This window comes from Diadema setosum, chromosome 1, assembly GCF_964275005.1.
Source record: "Diadema setosum chromosome 1, eeDiaSeto1, whole genome shotgun sequence".
Classification (NCBI taxonomy): domain Eukaryota; kingdom Metazoa; phylum Echinodermata; class Echinoidea; order Diadematoida; family Diadematidae; genus Diadema; species Diadema setosum.
The window spans coordinates 15016878-15035578 of NC_092685.1; the positions used below are offsets into that span (position 1 = coordinate 15016878).

The window sequence follows — 18701 nt, forward strand, 5'->3', positions numbered from 1 at the left end:
CGTATCCCCCTATCCATATCCCTCACTCGAACTTCATGACGCTCTCACTTTTATTTTTTTTTCTCTCTTTGTTTTGGACAGCTGGATCTTATTGGTAGTCCTGCTAAAAATTCGGCTGGAAAGTTATACTGTCCATCAAAGTTTGAATGCTCTTCTCACTTCATTTTCTCATCTATGTTGTTGATTATAGTTTGTCTTAGAAATATATTTGTGGCATGTATAGGGGGTACAGCATCTGCATCGCACATAGGACTATGATACAAGCAAAATGATTAGATCAAAATCAAAATATCAAACATGATCGTTGCTTGTGGTGGTTTCTCCCTCCAACATACTTCGATAAAGTTTTAGCTGAAGGTCCATTCTATTGTTATTTCACTAGTATGACTATCTCAATGCTCCACTGATTATGAAACAGGAACCAGCAGAGAATTCCCCATGGCAATATCTTAATTTTGAAATTAGAGGTAGCAGTGCATTGCATGCAACAGCCTCACTTACACTACTTATACTACATGCTATGTAGTTTCAATGTTTGCCTGCCGAGGACGACACTCCCTTGATAACACAGATATTTAAAAAGGTACAGTCTGTTCGTGGTCTATTTAGCGTTCCATACATACGTGTTCAGTAAGAAAGTTTTTTTTTTTTTCTTGTCTTTTTTATTTCCACCAAGCTAGGCGGTATTGTAAGCCGTGGCATAAATGATTACACATGAAGCTGGCCACTACAACCCTAGTACACTCTGCCGCGCCGCCGCGCCGCTCGTTCTGCTGCGCTGCTGCTCTTCTGAAACACATCTGATCTGCACTAGCACTACGGACGGAAACGACAAGAAGAATCTTTTGTAAAACCCAGTTAAATTCTATCGAAAGTAACATGGATGTTCCACCAGGGTTGAGGCATCGTAAGTGTATGTTAACCTCTTCTTTCTTTCATAGGTGTTTGATGTGGTGCTGGTAAAACAAACAAACAAACAAACCCGAAGGATGAGAGCTGTAGCCGCCATCCAAGTGTGCTCCCGACTGCTGACCAAGTGCTTTTATTTTTTACGTTGTACCTGTGCTCAGCAGTATGCATGTTGTCAACGCAAGGGAACTCCTGCCAGCGATACCCCTCCCGCGCCGCACCCGATATGTGGCTTTGGTGTCACGTCACCCGTTTGGATTCGTGGCAATTTTTAATTTCACGCATTGCATGTGTCACTGTAAAGTTCTTTCCTCGTATTAGTCCAGTTTTGACGGCTTGAATGTTCTATTGTACTGTTTGTACGTTACTTAATAATTCTATGTGAAGCCCATTAGAAACCCTATTATGTTTTCAATTTTATCGGAATACTCCAGCACAGCCAGGTTTCAAAATGCCACTCGCTTTTCCTTCATAATCATTATAGTGTGCACACACAGTGCAGTGCATGGCCCATGACCAATAATGATGAGTCCTGAACTTGAATTAAAGCTCTCAATTTTTACCCATTATTGTATTAATATTTATTGACCATGCTGGATATTCACAAGTAGCAAGAACATATAGAATCTAGGTAGAACTTGAACTTAAAGATTTATGTAAGAAATTTTCAAGGTAATTTTCATCTTTCATATTTGACCGAAAAGATCGGTCTGTACTGTCCGTCGGGGAATGTTCCGCAGAGACTGCGTCTGGCTTCACGGATCCCCTCCGTCTACGGAGGACAGCGTTAATGGCAAAATGTAAAAGAGTCCTCCGGATTGACAGACGGATCTTTCTGTCTACTTTCATATATGATATGCATATGGAGAATACACTTAGTTTGCCTACTTAATACAAATAGACCTATTATTAATTTTAACACTAAAAACAAATACCGATAATAGACCCTATAGGAGATTATATTTAACTACAGTACCGTGGGTATACAATACACGGCCCTGACCTGTCACTGTACAGAATTAGCTAGTGCAGTGTGTGGTTTCCATCTGAATAATTGACATTTTAATACACACCCTAAGACTCTTAAGGAGGTGTTGTTTTGAATCCAATAGCAATTCTGATTTGTTATTATTTTGCTGTAAAATAGATCATATTGTGTTATGAGTAAAAGTAGGTGCCGACTGTTTTGCACAGTATCAGTTTTCAATAGTGTTACTTCTTTCCTGAGGGCTCACAAACCCTATTCTTTTTTGTTTTAGTTTATCACTTCATTAAATGAGGGCATGTTTACTTGTTTTACCATTGTCACATTTACAGTTCTTTCACTGAGTGATTGACAATGGTATTCATGTATTCCAAACCAGTTGGAGCTAAAACTGAATTGAAAGTTATTTTCTTGTATGTTCCACTGCTTTACTGCTTTTCTGTTAGCATTGTATGGTTGCATAAAATGTTCATACTGAATAAGAATGAAATGAAAAGAAACATTAATTTCTCATTTACATTTTGTTTTGATTCTCATTCTTTACTCATCTAAATTACTACTTTACAATGTACTTTTTCCTTTCAAAAGAAAGAAAGAAAGGCCTTGTAGTGCATGCATTTTTGTCTTTTTGTCATTTTTCAATTTTTACATTTTAAGTACAGTTGTAGTTTCAGCATGAATATTGGGCAGAAATGTTCAAACCCCAGCCCACTTTATGAATGGTGTAATGTTTACACTGTGGGCCTGAGAGTAACAATGCCAATATTTAATGCCTGTAAGAAAAAAAGGACACTGCCTAATGCACGTAGTATACAGTGTGTGCATATCATTAAATTATCATTCTTAGTGAACATTGTGATTATTCTCACTATCATTATCATTTTTTATATGATGATTATGATTATGATTGATTATCATTTGCTTCAGATTTTGTCTGTATTTACCCTGAATGGACACCTGAGCATGTATCATCTTGTAATCTTGTGTCATTGTAGACAGTACAAAGTCATGGACCCATGCATGCCAACTTAAGTGAACTCTGGATAATTGACAGAGCAAATTGTGTATGATTTCTGATCCCTGCTCTGATCGTTTCACTTATTCACATTTCTTTCCTTGCATAAATATGCTGTGTCCATGTCATTCTGCTGAACTTTGTTGTCAAGAGTTTGCCAAACATCGCCTTGCTTTCGCTTGAATTGTCGACTGCTCAGTGTATTTATAAATTGTCAAACTTTTGTGAATACAGTACACATAGTTTACAACTTGTATTTGTCAGTGCTATCACAGAATTGTCTAATTGACTGTATCACTGTATGTCATCAGGCCAGTGAATAACTAGTAAACAGTGTAACTGCTTAAGGTTTCACAGATCTGTAAATGAGTAGGTACATACATTCATATCATCTTTAAAAGAATCTATAGAAACAGATACCAGTGGGCATTTAATAGGGTCACAGAAAATAGGAGATATGCCACAAATTTATTTTAGAAATAGTTTCATTTGCATTGCAGTAAAACAAATCTGTTTTCCTGTCAGTATCACTTAATGTTCTGTGATATTGAGCATCTTCGTGTGAAGGTTTCTGTATTTCTACTTGAATCTTTAACCATTAACTATGCTTGTATGCATTTGGATCACAATTCACTTCTTTTCATTTCAAAGAAATTTATTTTCAGTTGCACCTGAATGATTTAATCACAGTACATGTATGTGCAAGCAGAACATTTTCAAGAAAATGATTGTCTTGGGCTAAATGTCCAATTCCAATAGCTTTACATTGAAAATTTGCTATAATTTATAAAGGTTTAGTAGTCCATCTTGTCATGTCGTCCATTTCCTGTTGTTGATGTTCTCTACACCACCTGGTTTACATTATGGAGAATAGCTAGCTGTAGATCTGCAACGCGAATGCTAAGATGATGTTAATTGGGAAAAAAAAAAACAGTGTTCTGCACATATGCGCGAGACAGGTGTTTCGATAGTCCAACCAGGGAGGCTGCTTCGTCTTGGCATTCACCTCTCAGATCTAAAGCTTGCTAATCTTCTAGGGCAAGATCCTTGCATAAAACTGTGTGCCCCAGTACATTTCATCATTCTTTGCGTGCAATAAATGTCAAATGTATTTTTTTTTTCTCCTGATGTAAATATGCAGCCCAGCAGAGAACAGGCCATCAGAGGAAAAGTAAGTCAAAGAATCGTGATGGCCCCACCCCACTGTTTGATGACACCAGCACTGGACCACCCCCAGCTCATCAGGGAGGGGGGATTCCCCCAAACCAATACATGGGTCCAGCCAACCCTATGCAGCCTAGCTTTCCAGGCCAGCAACTGATCAACGATCCAATGGCCAACATGGCCATGCAGTATGGGGCATCCTTGGCTGACCAGGGAAAGGATGTGGTGGAGAAACAGGTGAGGTTCAAATTTTGATTCTTTTTTTTTCGGGTGGGGGGGGGGGGGTTGAGATGGAGGTAATGGAGGGGGGAGGAATGACCAGGCATTGTGGGGAAAGTGATTATAAATCATATTCCTGCTCTATTTTTGTAACAGAAATAAAGCAGTGAATGCAGGATGCAGCCTAAATGGCACCACAACCAAATCATGACCTTTCCATCTCGGTGAATCATCTACTTTATGGCCCGAATTCACGAAGGTGGTACAAATGAAACCATGGTTTAAACCATGGACAAAAACCATGGAGCGCCAAGTGTCGCATTGAATATTTCTTTACGAAATTGGTCATTTCGTCGACAAAATGACTGTTTCGTCAACGAAATTATCATTTCATGGACGAAATGTTCATTTAGTTACAAAATGTTGTCATTTCGTTACAAAATAATCATTTCCTCGACGAAATAACTAATTTCGTAACGAAATATTCCATGCAACACTTGGCGCTCCATGGTTTTTGTCCTTGGTTTAAACCATGGTTTCATTTGTACCACCTTCGTGAATTTGGGCCTATGGGACTAACTGTGCATTGTAACAATGAGCCACTCTATAGCATCCACTGAATTAATCAATCTTACAGACAGTGCTGCATTCCACAATCAAGTGACAACTTGTGTTTTGTCATCAGTTGCTACTGCAGCCTTATCACAGGTGAATACGGCACCCAGCATAGCAAATATTTAGGTCCCAACTAACTTGTACTTCATGTTGTTGAAGAGATTTACAGTGATTTTCACAGGGGTATATCGTATGGCTACTCAAACATGTTCCTTGCTAGTGAGAATGAAACTTCAATGAAAGTTTCATTTTACTCCCTGTGACCAACATGTCGCATACACGTGTCCTTGTTAACTCAAATAAGCCTCGGAGCATTTATAAGCTGAGCAGGTCTGTGTCATAGTGCTTGCATAAATGACTTGTGGTAACATTTAGATGGTCCCAGAATGTCTGTTATTGCTAACTTATGAAAAGACTGCGGCCAATGCATATTCTAGTGTTCACATTTCATATATGCATACATGTAGGTAAGGGTTCATGCAAAATCCAGACTTCCCAACCATTCTGAATTTCGAGGAAAGAATGAATTTTGACCATTCCCAGTTCTTCTTTCAACAGGAGTTTCCTATTTTTCTGGATAATTTTACTATACACTCCTATGGGAATTGCTCTTTCTTTCCTACTTTTGAGCCAAATCATCCCTATTTTTTAGTCAGAAAGGTTGGGAGGTCTGAAAATTACAACCACTGAAGCAAAATCTCACACACATACCTGTAGAAATACCATGACAGTCTGTTAGCAATGTCTTTTCTCTAGTCATGTGCAAATTGTCGTCACCAACTTCCTTGTTTTGTTTATTTATTTATTTATTTATTTTTTTTGCCTATCCAGATTGACAGATTTATGTCCGTCAGCAAGCTCAAATATTACTTTGCAGTGGACACAACATACGTGGCAAAGAAACTTCTCATTCTCCTTTTCCCATTCTCACACACGGTAAGTTTACAATCACATCTTGCTAGTAAGAAATAAATGCCAATTATAAGCCATCCTGAAATTCATGGTTACTGATACATGCCCATTTTAGACTAACTGCAATGATTATACAGTGTATGTGATGTGTAGTTTACCATTTTTTTTCTTCCTGAGATCTTCCTGGTCAGCTATTAACCCGTTGAGGACTGGCTGATTTTGCTACAACATGCATTTCCCATTGACACTTGCCCGAGTATACTCGGGACTCGTCCTCAACGGGTTAAGTGTACCAGGTAATCTGCCTTCTTGTTTTGTTTAGCTTCTTCTTAGAACCAACAGTGATAAGCTAAGTTAGTGCATGAAATTTAGGAATCTTGACAAATCTTTTTTTAGAATCAGCAGGTATAAGATGAGTTTATAATAGATTTGATTAGATTAGATCAGATAAGATTAGTGATGAAGGTTCATATTTGTTCACTTTTGGGGTAGACTCTGTCACGGGGGGGGGGGGGGGATGGGACAAATTAGAGCCCAATTTTTCACATTCATCTTCTTGAAATGCATGGCCAAATTTGTCCCCAAACTCGACAGGTATTATGATAGAATATGTACATGTATATGTACGCATGGGCACATTCCCCACTTTAGGGAGCGAGGGTGGAAGTGAGAGGGAGCCCCCAAATTAAGGAATCTTGGAAATCTTCCCTGGAAACAGCAGTAATAAGATAAATTAGTGCTATTAGTAAGTAGATAAGTGATGCGGGTTCAAGTTTGTTCACCATGGGGGTGGGATGGGGTGGGGGACCAAATTAGGGCCCAATTTTTTGTCATCTTCTTGAAAATGCATTGTCAAATAGGGGCAACATACCCCACTTATGGGCCCCCATGGTCATAGAACCCCCAAATTAGAGAATCGTTTAAGAAAATCTCCTATAAATACTAGAAAGCACATTCATTCAAAGTGCATTTTCAAGTTTGTTCATGTCAGAGCCAGTTGTGCCCCCATTTGGTTTGGAGCGGGTGGGGATGGGCCAAAAATAGGGGCCAATTTTTACATTTTCATCTTCCTCTTGGACACACAGAGACACAGAAACCTTGCTGGGACTTCCCTGTTTATCAGTATGAAGCATTTTAGAGGATACTTCCTTTGCAATTTACAGATACACCATATAATGTATCTTGAAAATATACAAAAGAAGTAACATTGTATGTGTCCATTCCACCTGTTACTCTCAACCTACAAGTTTTCTCTGTGATGATCATATGAACAGATGGAGTCCTTATGATTGTACTTGCAAATAGCATGAATCATCAATTGAAATGAATCAATCAAATGTGATTGGTATTCTGGTATGTACATCTTACACCTGTACTTGGTTTCAGAACTGGACCATACAGTACAACCAGGACGAGCCGGTTGCCCCTCGCTATGAGATCAATGCGCCAGACCTGTACATCCCCTCCATGGCTTTTGTCACATACCTTCTCCTTGCAGGGGTGGCTCTCGGACAGCAACAAAGGTTTGTACACAATAGCTTATAGAGACTCCAACCCCCAAGCATCTCTTAAACTGGAGATTCTCCAGCCTGGACCCCTAGGTAACTGGAGACTCTCATGGCGTGAACATGTATGCAGTATTATGTGTGCCATGAGTGTGACATCCATTGTGGCTGGGGACCGGGACCTGCTTTCGGGCCCTGGAAGCTCTAGGGTTGAAGATGCTTTCTGGTGCTATCTTAGCCTTATATTATTGAACATTTGTGACAAAACTGCAACTGAGCATTTTAAGTCGGGGATACACTTCTAATGCAGAAAGATTACAACTGAAGCGGGAGACCAGCAGATTTATGTGAAAATAGCTTCACAGGAGATCACCTGTCAAATGTGGGAGAGTTGGAGTCTCTGAACTTAGCTGTTGTTTTGCATCCTGTACTGTACCTTGCAATCAGTGCACACATTGATTGATACGTATGTAATGGACCTGCAGTGAAACCATACTTGTATTTAGGGTATGCTTCTGAAGGAAGGTTAATTGTCTTGCTGCTCATGTTCTTTAGATGCTATATTATACTTCTCAGTAAAGCTTACAAATTACATTTTTGAAATAAAGGTAAAGAAACTCAGTTCAACTTTAATGGGGGAAAGGGGGGTGTGATAACATGAAGAGTAGTGACATTGGCAAAGGAGTTTGGAAGAGAAGCAGCAAAATTCACCATTTACAGTGCTTCACTCAGACTGTGATGCTGTCTGTGTGTATGTACATTAAAATGTACAACAACCCTCAACACTTTTCGTAAGTGTTATAGAACACATACCTGGCCTCAGTGTTGGACTTCGTATTTCCCCTGTTGTACAGAAAATATGTAGCAGTAGCAGTTGCTAAAAATGGTAAAATTCAAAATGCTGTAGAGGAGCTTGTGTCTTCAGTGTGCAGTAGTTCTTGTTATGATTTAAATTCGGACATTCATAATGGTATCAGCTCCCATTCAATTGCAAATCATTACATAACAAGTCCCTATAGATTTCCATGTATCCAAAGGTTGATTCCAGGACAATTGAATGGTATGGCCCATCAAACTTTTATGTAGATTCCCCCCCCCCCCCCCAGTATTGAGGACGTCAGTATTGAGTTTCTTAGAAGGAGTTTCCTCAGGAATGATTTCTGCCAGGCATAGCTACCATGTCAAAAGGGAGATGAATACCTCATTACTTGCCATGTGAAGTTTGATTTAGCATATGAATGGGATATGATTTTTGAATTATTAGCTCCCTGTGAAGACAACACTGCTGTTCTATCTCTTGAATTGACCCTTTTAAGAACAATTGAGATACTGAGGTCATCCACATGCTTTGTTCCCAAAGGTTTTCTCCTGAAATGCTCGGTAGGCAGGGCAGCTCCGCCCTAGTCTGGTTCATCATTGAAATCGTTGCCGTTATCATCACAATGTACATCACCAACATCCACACAGCACTAAGAAAACTGGACCTGGTGGCATTCTGCGGCTACAAATATTGCAGGTGGGTACTGAGAGAATTAAGTTGTGCTATCCGTAATACTCTCTCTATATATGAGAAATCATCCAATAATGTTCTTTTCATCCAGTGGACTACATCCACCGGACTACATCCACCAAGCTGTAATTTGTACTTGTCCTAATTCAAATTGTGGGGGCTCAATTCTCCAATATTGTCAAACTCTTCTGACCATCCTGTATGATGGTGTTCAAATGCATGAAGAAACACTCCTGCTAACATCATTGTTGAGAATTAAGCAGTCACTTTTAAGGGATCTTTGTAACGAGTATCTCCATACCAATAAATTGTTTGCTGAGTGGTGTATTCTTTACTACACTTTCTTCTATGGAAAATATTGCGTGGAGTAAATCTTGTCACCCACAGATTTTGATTATTTTGAAGCTTCAGTGTTTATTTGCAGCCCTAATTTTTCATAGGGTTATACTTACAAATTATCAGAGGCTCGGATGGCATGTAGGACAGTGAAGCTGAGATTTTCAAATTGGAAACATTTTTTAAACGGTGCCTTTAAGGAGAATGAAGCCCAAATATACTTCATGTGAATGGAGGGAAAGCAGGAAGAGTAATGGAACACATCTTAAAGTTTGAGGAAAATCAGACAACTTTTACAGAAGTCATAAATTGTTTTGGCACAGGTTTGGCACAACCATCGCTGGATGAAAAAGCATCATTTTGTGATGTCATATTTGGGAGAAAAAGGATGCAAAGAAAATGTAAAGAAAATTCAACATATTTTCACTTTTTATGGCATCTTAAAAGAGCACTTGACTTGCCTCTTTCAGAAAGCAAAGGGAATAATACTTTCGGTAATATATGTCAGCAGTGAGTCAAGGGGATGTGTGCTTTTTGTTAAAAAAATTGTTTTGTAGAATTCTCCTTATAACGTATATTCATGATGTCACAAACTGTAGTGGTCTTTTCATCCAGCGATGGCTGCACCAAAACTTTTAAAATTCATTACTTTTGAACAGATTGCCTGATTTCCCTCTAATTCTGCTGATATGTTTTACTAATATTGCTGCATTCATTCAATGTCTATTTAGGTTTCATTCCCCTTCTAAATTCTTCCAGAAATGGGTATTTGCATTAATTGAATTCTGGTAACCAGATGTTAATTTTTGGTTGGAGTGAATATACAAGAAACTGTTCTGTTGGATGGAGAGGTAGACGTGCTTAGGGTAATTGCAAGAATGAGACATTAGCATAGCTGCCAAACCTATTAGTAAAATTGTTTATTAGTAATAATTTCAGCACGGGACTTCTACTTTGGCCTTGTAAAATTCTGCTGTTTTAGTAATCCCTTTATGATAAATATACTGAGCACTTCTATGCAAAGCCACCCACTGTTGGTAATTTACATGAGATGATTCAATAAATGTTAGCAGCTATGCATAAGAATGTCTATCAGTCTCATAAAAGTTTGACCAAGAGAGTAATTGGGTATCCATTATATGACGAGGAATGTCATACAGGAAAACCCTGTTATGAAATGGTCGCTGGGACTGCTGATTTCACTTTGCTGAAACTGGTACCTTGTTGTAAGCAAGCTTGTAATAATTGGATTTCCCTGTAGTTTATTAGTCAATCACTGACAAAGACATGAATTTTTGTCTTTTTTTTTTCTCCTATTAAATTTGTCTTCTCTCCAGTATGATCCTGTGTCTCCTTGCCAGTGTGGTTTTTGGATCCTTCTTTTATTACATCACATTCTTGTATACCAGTGTCTCAATAGTGTTTTTCTTGGTGAGTGTTGAGGAATGGCCGTGGGGGCTTTACAATGTTTTGATGGTGGGGTAGCATTTTAATACAGCTGAGAATTTAAATTTCAAGTAAAGTTACATAATTACATTCAAAATCCTACCGGTAATTCTGTACCGGTGTGATGGAGAGCAGAACATGTGAAAGACTGGAACTAGAGGATTTTAATACTCGTGTGGGTCAGTAACAGTATAACAAAGACTTATCATACTCGTGGTCCATTAATAATTTGATATTTAAAACCAAAAGAAGGATTTCATGTGTGAATATCAGCTACATGTAAATATCTGGTGAGGCAAAATTCATACTTTGTTTTAACAAAAGCAATTAAATTCTGATGTACATTTGCAGTAAAAGGGATTGGATTTTGTCTTTGAGTGTCAAATATTCAACTTTAAGGTTATCCTTTAGCTAGATTTTTTCTAGTATCAGGGATGCATAGTGAAAAATACATTTATATACTGTACGAGCTGAAATTTTTGCGTACAGATATTTTCACGAATTACTGCTAGGAGAACATTTTCATGTGTTGTTAATTTCGCGGTTGCGAGGTCTAACTGTGCTTATCTATTCGCACGTTGTTTTTTTTTAGCGTGTTGTTACTTTCGCGGTTCAAAGGCGATTCGCGAAATTCGCGAAAATAAAACCACCCCGAAAATTTCAGCTCCTACAGTACACACATACACACAATTTGTTATTCTGGTCCATTACAAAAAATCGTAATCTGAGACGTTTTATGGGTTTTGAGCTGGGCTTTCAAATATGCCTGTTTCTTGTGAAGTACAGTGAACACAATATAGATGGACTCCTTTCTAACTATTGTTTCTTCCTTCCAATTTTCCCGAAATTTGTCACTAGGTTCGGAATCTGAAGCTGATCATCCTTCCCGAGTCGCAGCACGAAGGCATGGCTTACGGCAACAAGCGACGGATGTACATCCTCCTGTTCATCGCCGTGATGCAACCAGTCTTTATCTACTGGCTGACGTACCATCTGACAAGACATACCACCGTCAAGGACATGTAGGCGTGCACTTCACACATGGGGACCCGAGTTGGTACTTTGAAATATCCAGTGTAGTTTATTTGTAATAAAAAAATTTCCTTTTTTTTTTAATGGAAATATTCTGCGGTACTGATGCCCCCCTCTCCCTCAAAAAACAAAAACAAAACAACAACAAGCCACAAAACAAAACAAACAAACCCTGTATGTAGACAATCTGTGGTAAGACAAGGTTTCAGCGTTTCTGTTTTCATGGTGATTTGTTATGAAAGCTCCATGGGGGAGCAAATGAGAGTAATACAATGAGGCTTTGCTAAGGACTTCACTGCTTAGAAATTGCAAGAACTTTTGTTTCCTGTTGCCAGTAGAATTTTATTCTCAGTTTATGTACATGTTATATCCTTCATAACATTCTTCAAATTTTGTTTCCTTTTTCTTTTGTTAAGTCATTTAGTAGTTTTTGCAATTAAATAATTTTCACTATTGTAATATGTGTGTGTGTGTGTGTGTATGTGTTTGTTGTCATTGCCATTGTTGTTAAAGGACAAGTTCACCTTCATAGACATGTGGGTTTTGTGAATGCAGCAATATTAGTAGAACGGATCAGCGAGAGTTTGAGGAAAATTGGACAATCCGTTCAAAAGTTTAGTTATGAATTTTTGAAGTTTCTGCTCAGTCACGACTGGATGACAAGACTACTATAGCTTGTGATGTCACATGAGTACAACGAAATAAAGAAAGTATAAAGAAAATTCAACATATTTTTACTTTTCTCGCATAACAAAAGAACACTTGCCTTCTCTCTTTCAGGAGGCATGGGGAATAATATTACCCTTAACATATGTCAGTAACAAGTCAGAGAAATGTGCACTTTATTCAAAAAGTAAAGTTTTGCGAAATTCTCTTTTTATTTTCCTTATATCGTTGTATGCATGTGACATCATACACTGTAGTAGTCTTTTCATCCAGCAGTGACTGCACAGATACTTCAAAAAATCATAACTTTTGAACGGATTGTTCGATTTTCCCCAAACTTGCACTGATGTCTTCTACTAGTATTGTTGTCTTCACTCAGTTCACATGTCTTTGGAGGTGGACTTGTCCTTTAAGTATGTGCCCTATGTTGTCTTCTGTAGCATCAGCTGAATTGAGAAAAAAAGAAACAACCAGGCATTAGTATGTGCTACAGTGTGGTGGAGTGGGGTTTAATGCCCATGTGTTGTTCATAAAGTTTAAGATTCACATTCAGTGAACCCTTCTGTGGTCATCACCCATTCAGGCCATTTTAGGGAATAACAATAATGTTGACTGATTAGTGCTCCCTTCATGCCTTTGGCATCAACAACAACAAAAACAACAAAAAGAAAGAAATCAAAACAGCTGATGTACTATACTTGAGTGGCATTGCCTTTATGAAACAGTGTATGAAAGCACAAATTGACATGTGTCTGACGTATATGCTACTATGTCCATATATGCAGGCTACGTTACTTGACTTGGCTTTTCTCGACTTGACTACTTGCAGTAAAAACCTCGAATCATGAAGTGATGAAGCTTGTGGTTTTTTTTTTTTTAAATCACTTTGGCTTTTATACATATGCGCGCCATGAATGAGTGTACTGGAGATTAAATTTCTCTCGAAATGGTTTTACTTCACTTTTTTCCATGGTGAATTACTTTAAGCTGACATAGAGTCAGCATGGAAATTAGGTGTTCATGAAGAATTGATCATACACTTGACCATCATTTTTCTCTTTTTTTTTAGAGGAGGTTGACTACAGACTGTACATGTGCTCTAGATACTTTGCAAACAGAAGTAAATTTTCGAATCAGATATGGCTGAGACAAAATTATATAAGAAGCAGTAAAATTTTACAAAGCCAATTGAAGTGTTCCAAGTATTGGTCTGAACAGAAAATTGGCAAGGCTGAGGTTTATATGTGTATAGACAAAGCTGTCAGTGCAGTGAGTAAATATACTGTAAATCACAAAGTTGTAAAGGGTATGCTTACTATACTTCTGTGATTGAGACTATTTAAAATGTGATGTCATAGACACCAAGAAATTTCCTTGTGTCGTGTGGCATTTGACTGAAAGACATGCATAACAGTGATTGCTCATACAGTGGTTGTGCCATTTAATGCACTTAAATGCTTGAAGGGATTCCTTATGAAACCAGAACGTCAAATAAAAAAGACTGTAGAAGAAAAGAATATTTACCGACATTGAAATACTTGTACATGATCAGTGATGTAAGCATCATGCCACTATTATCAAGTTAACCTTTTCTCTCTTTTTTTTTCCATCATGCAAAAAAAGGCAATTTAAACTACATGATCAGTAATCTTCCTGCAACATTGGGTCACTGTTTTTTTCTTCCCATGGTAACACATTTTGTTTTACGAAATAATGACTTTTAAATATCTTGTTTATTGTTTCTCAACATCAAATGGAACCATAATGTACATGCATTATTTATTCATCTTACAAACTGTATTGCAGACTATTGCAGCTGAACACAATGTTGCGCACACCATATTATTGTCTCTCCATGCAAGCCATCTTGCCTGCTGTTAGTGATCAATAAACTTGATGTCAAAAGAGATGAATGCATGCAAACAATAGCAATGCCTTAGTGCGGTGAAGGAGAGTAAAACAAAAACAGCATTTATTTCCTACGTATGATTTAAGGTACATGTAAATGGATGGCTGGTTTGGTTGCTTTTCCGAAATCTCTGCTTCTGTAGAATGCTCTACTATGTGTACATGCAGCATGAAGCAAGCACATACACCAGGAGTGAACATACTCTACTGTGCATAGTTTACTGCAGTGAAATAAAAAGTGTGCTATGATTCCATTTTTGTTCAATTCTTTTTCATTCAGATGATAGTCAATATATAACATGTACATGCATTACTCCTTACTGTAACCTGGTACTGGCCCTTTATAATTGTCCAGCTTATTGCACAGCCTCATTGAGGACTGGTAAAGGTACCTTGATTGGCCAACAACGTTATGTGTCTGCATATATGGTGCAGTATGACTGAGCCCCTCCCTCGTATGGTGATGTGTTACTTGTACTTCTTGATGGTGGCATGGCTAAACCAAAGTCTAAATGTCATTGAAATGGTCAAACAATTATAAATAATATATGCTGTACATGTACTTTTATAATGAGCTACATGCTCTTACTCGAAAGGAGGGAACGAATGGTGATAGATTTGGGGTAAGTGGAAGTTGTAGATGCTGTGAGATGTGTAAGATTAATCCATTGCCTCCAGGGACCCACTGAATAGTGGCCAGAGTCTATAGGGAGCGTACAGCGTGATAAACTGGTTAAATTTTCAAAACACAGCTTGGCAGGAATAATAGAACTGAGGAGCAGCTAAATAACATGATGGTGTCTCATGGATTAAGCAGTACATGTACGTATACTAAAGCAGCGCAGGCATTCTGGGCATGGCAAACAGTTTATAACATTGGGGAAACCTATTCTGTGTATAGCTATCTGGTCATTACACATTGTTCATTATAGGTCCATGAAATAAATCTTGGATGAAACATCTATTTGTTTGTCTGTTTGCTTGTTCATCTTCTAAGCTTTTATATGCATCCCTTATGTCTTTTAATTGAACAATATCAGAGTGAAGATCACTGTCTGAATCATTTTTTTTTTTTAATTTTCAATGAGATGACTGTCTATGTGGGGGGTTTCTTCAGGTAAACGAAGAATGTCTTGATGTTTTGAGGATGTATCAGGACATTGAAAACTTGGTCAGTGGTTGCCTGTGGTTGGAGTCCTGCTGTTAGGTTGGCTGATGTCTGTACGGTTGGGTAGTCGAGATTGGCTAGAAAGTGAAGCAGTGTGAGAGGAAAGTTGGCATGTTAAAGGGATGGTACAGTATTGGTGGAGATGAGAATTGGGCTTTTAACTTTTTGCAAGATACCAAGAAAACACTTATACTATGTACAGAGCATACCATTTTAAGAGGAATTCAAGGTTTATTTGATGGAAATCGTGTTTCGAATGACTGAAACATCCCAAAACAAAGTAAAACAAAGCAATCGTAATAAAGTGTGGGTCCCACACTTTATTAGAATCGCTCTTTTTTGGATATCTCAGCCATTTCAAAACCAATTTTCGTCAAATAAACGTTAAATTCCTCATAGAATTACATGCTCTTTCATATTTCATAGGAGGTTTGTCATTATCTCACCAAAAAATGTTAGGAATCTGAAATTAGGTCTCAACCAAAACTAAACGATCTCTTTAACATTACATATTTTACATTTTACAAATGTAAATGAAATAGGTATTTTGTGGAGCACAATAATATGTCTCTGCACCTGTATAATATGTATCAATCCATATACATGTATATATTATATCTAATATTGAATCATACATTGTACTTTACACTTTATTCCCATCCAACAAAAAGGTAATACACTGTACATGTACAATACACATAATGCAAAGCATACACTTTACACATACAAAACGTACAAAAGATAATCAATTAAACTTTATCAACAAAAAGGCAATCCATAACACAAAGCATACATTCTACAAATATTGTCCTACTTTCTTTTAGTGTACATGCATTATATCAGGAAGAGCACAACTAAAAAAATGGACCTGTTCATTTGAATGGTAATGCAGTAACATGACACTTGGATATGGAACAGTGTGAATGTGGAAATATTGCAACAAAACCTGTCACGTTGTACATAAAATATGTTTTTTTTCAGTGAATAAGTTTGTTGCATCTCCCGTGAACAATGGCTATGGAGTTAGCCTGTTTGTGATAGGTATTCTATGTATAGAAATTAGTTCAGCTGTCCTGAGGGTAAGCACTGTACATGTATATTGTAAGGAAATCACTGCCTCATTCCTAATAATCTGCAATGGTGAGCCGTCTTGTAGAATCTTTCAAAAAAGTGATTTATTAATCAGTCACGATTTTTACCCGAGTTGGTCTTCCAGTGCCACCGCTGCAGCCGAGCGATGTTCCACACTGTAGTCAGGCTTCGTTCGTTCACTCTGATCACCTCGCCCAGTGGGGCGAGAATAGCCTTGACAGACACAGAGAAATTCAAGCATATAAAGAATGATTGCAATGTAGAGGAAGAGATGAAAATAAAGATAGATAGTTAAATAGATAGATAGATAGATAGATAGATAGATAGATAGATAGATAGGTAGACAGATGAATAGATAGGTAGATAGAGATAGACGGTCGATATATGATGAATAATAGATTGATGATAGATATATAGATAAATACATAGATAAATAGATATATAGATTGATAGATATATGATCGAGGGATGATAGATAAATGGTAGACAGATACATGATATATAGCTTGATGATAGATAAATAGATGGATAGATAGACAGATGATAGATAGATTGATAGATAGAGATGGATATGGGAGTGGGGGAGGAGGGCGATGAAGAAAGAGAGGACGGAGAGAAAACGACCTTTATTTTCTGTCAATTCTTTACAAATGAAAACGACATTGACCTTGTGAGATGGGATCTGCTTGGAAAATTGAAAACTGTCTCAAGGCCCCGTCATGGACATTTCGCCCACAACCCCACTCGCAACTTCCGGTATATAGGCCTACATCTTACAGTGTACTGTAATACAGAGATAAGATATGTCCAGCAATTGAGGCACATTGTTATATAACTTTGATGATATAATTTTGATTTTGATTATCATCTATACTGGCAGAATCTATGGTTTTCCTCCTTGGGTACAGCATGCAAACTTTATTAGATTGGAGTGGATCGCAGTGTTTGCATCGCGTTATAGGTCACCTCTATACAACCTCCAATCAGAGTCATACGCGTTGTCTTATGCCCTTGCACTTCTCAATAATGGCATACTAAGTAATTATTATGCCGAGAGCATTGATTACTACAAGGTTGTACAATAACGCTAAATTGATATTGGCTACCTATAGGCTACCTAACATTACATTACAGTCATGTGCATGGGCATTGTTTGAAGCTGTACCATGCACGTGTATTTCACTGAAGCTTAAAGCAATAAATTAATGCCGGCAATGTTAAATCCGAGAAAGCCGTTTGCAACCTTGTCGCATAAGAGGCCAATGAGATATTTCAGCAGTGATCCTAGATAGTGATAATATGCTTAGGAGTTGGTTTGGCGGTTGGCCGAGCAAGGGCGTTAACAATACACCCTACCTGGATGTCGACCATGACTGGCTTGGAGAGGATGGGATGTTCGCCAACCTCATAGAGATGCTGGAGTCGCAACAGGATGCGATCAAGGTTCGGCTCCGTGTCACCTGTAGTTCGGCAAGGCAGAGGAATTACATTGAAAATGATGAGTTCCCTTGCTAGACTATCACTATGTCATCATCTTGCAATGCGTCTACAAAGATGGATGATCGTATAATTATGATGTAGGCCTCCATTAATAATTGTCAATTCAACTGATTTTCGAATGAAGTGCATGCCCACGTGACCTAGGTATATTGATATAAGGTAATGCTATCTTGAGCAAAAATGACACACCTTCCGAATTGGATAACAGTGTTTAATTTGAAGAGACTAGATCCCAGGTTTATAATATCTTCCCAATTTTCTTTATCATCATCGACAATCGTGATCATCGTCATCACCACCACTACCATTACCACCACCACCACCATCATCATCATCATCATTATCATCTTATTCTTACATATAAAATCTTATATAAAAATTATCCTTATTACTGCTACCATCACTAGATTTATCAATAAGACGAATAAACATACTGCTCTCAATTTAAAGAAGTTTGTGATAGAATAGGCCTTATACATAGGCATACATTGTATAGTAAGTTTTATGTACAACATCCTATACTATTTTCGATGGGATATGTTCCTAAAATTACCCGTGTCTAATCGCTCGTTATCTTCAGATTCATTGAAATGCCAGCCTGGTATTTTGAACGTCAGAAGGTGCACGTTTGGGGGGAGTTCTGCAGAAAAAGCCGCGGCCACTCTTTGCCGAGGAGATCTGCCGAGAGAAGCCCAGTCGACTGCGAAGAAGAAAGAGAA

General features: G+C 38.0%; 2 protein-coding genes across 3 annotated transcripts in view; one reads left to right on the plus strand and one right to left on the minus strand.

Moving 5' to 3' along the window:
• Positions 1 to 821: 821 nt before the first annotated feature.
• Positions 822 to 15188, plus strand: LOC140234273 (protein YIF1B-B-like). Of its 2 annotated transcripts, none has more exons than XM_072314337.1 (7): positions 822 to 913; positions 4051 to 4310; positions 5739 to 5843; positions 7206 to 7342; positions 8685 to 8840; positions 10508 to 10601; positions 11475 to 15188. In XM_072314337.1, the coding sequence occupies exons 1-7, from the start codon at positions 880 to 882 to the stop codon at positions 11640 to 11642; spliced, it is 954 nt and encodes a 317-aa protein (XP_072170438.1). In that variant the 5' UTR covers positions 822 to 879; the 3' UTR covers positions 11643 to 15188. The 2 variants fall into 2 exon arrangements, with proteins under 2 accessions (XP_072170438.1, XP_072170445.1); XM_072314344.1 differs by having other exon boundaries at positions 822 to 907.
• Positions 15189 to 16572: 1384 nt separating this feature from the next.
• Positions 16573 to 18701, minus strand: part of LOC140237193 (epididymis-specific alpha-mannosidase-like) — a 24137-nt gene continuing 22008 nt past the window's right edge. The window contains exons 18-20 of the mRNA XM_072317137.1: positions 18536 to 18682; positions 17839 to 17942; positions 16573 to 16695 (exon numbers count right to left, since the gene is read on the minus strand). Coding sequence (XP_072173238.1) covers positions 16573 to 16695; positions 17839 to 17942; positions 18536 to 18682 — 374 coding nt within the window. The remainder of the gene's footprint in view (positions 16696 to 17838; positions 17943 to 18535; positions 18683 to 18701) is intronic.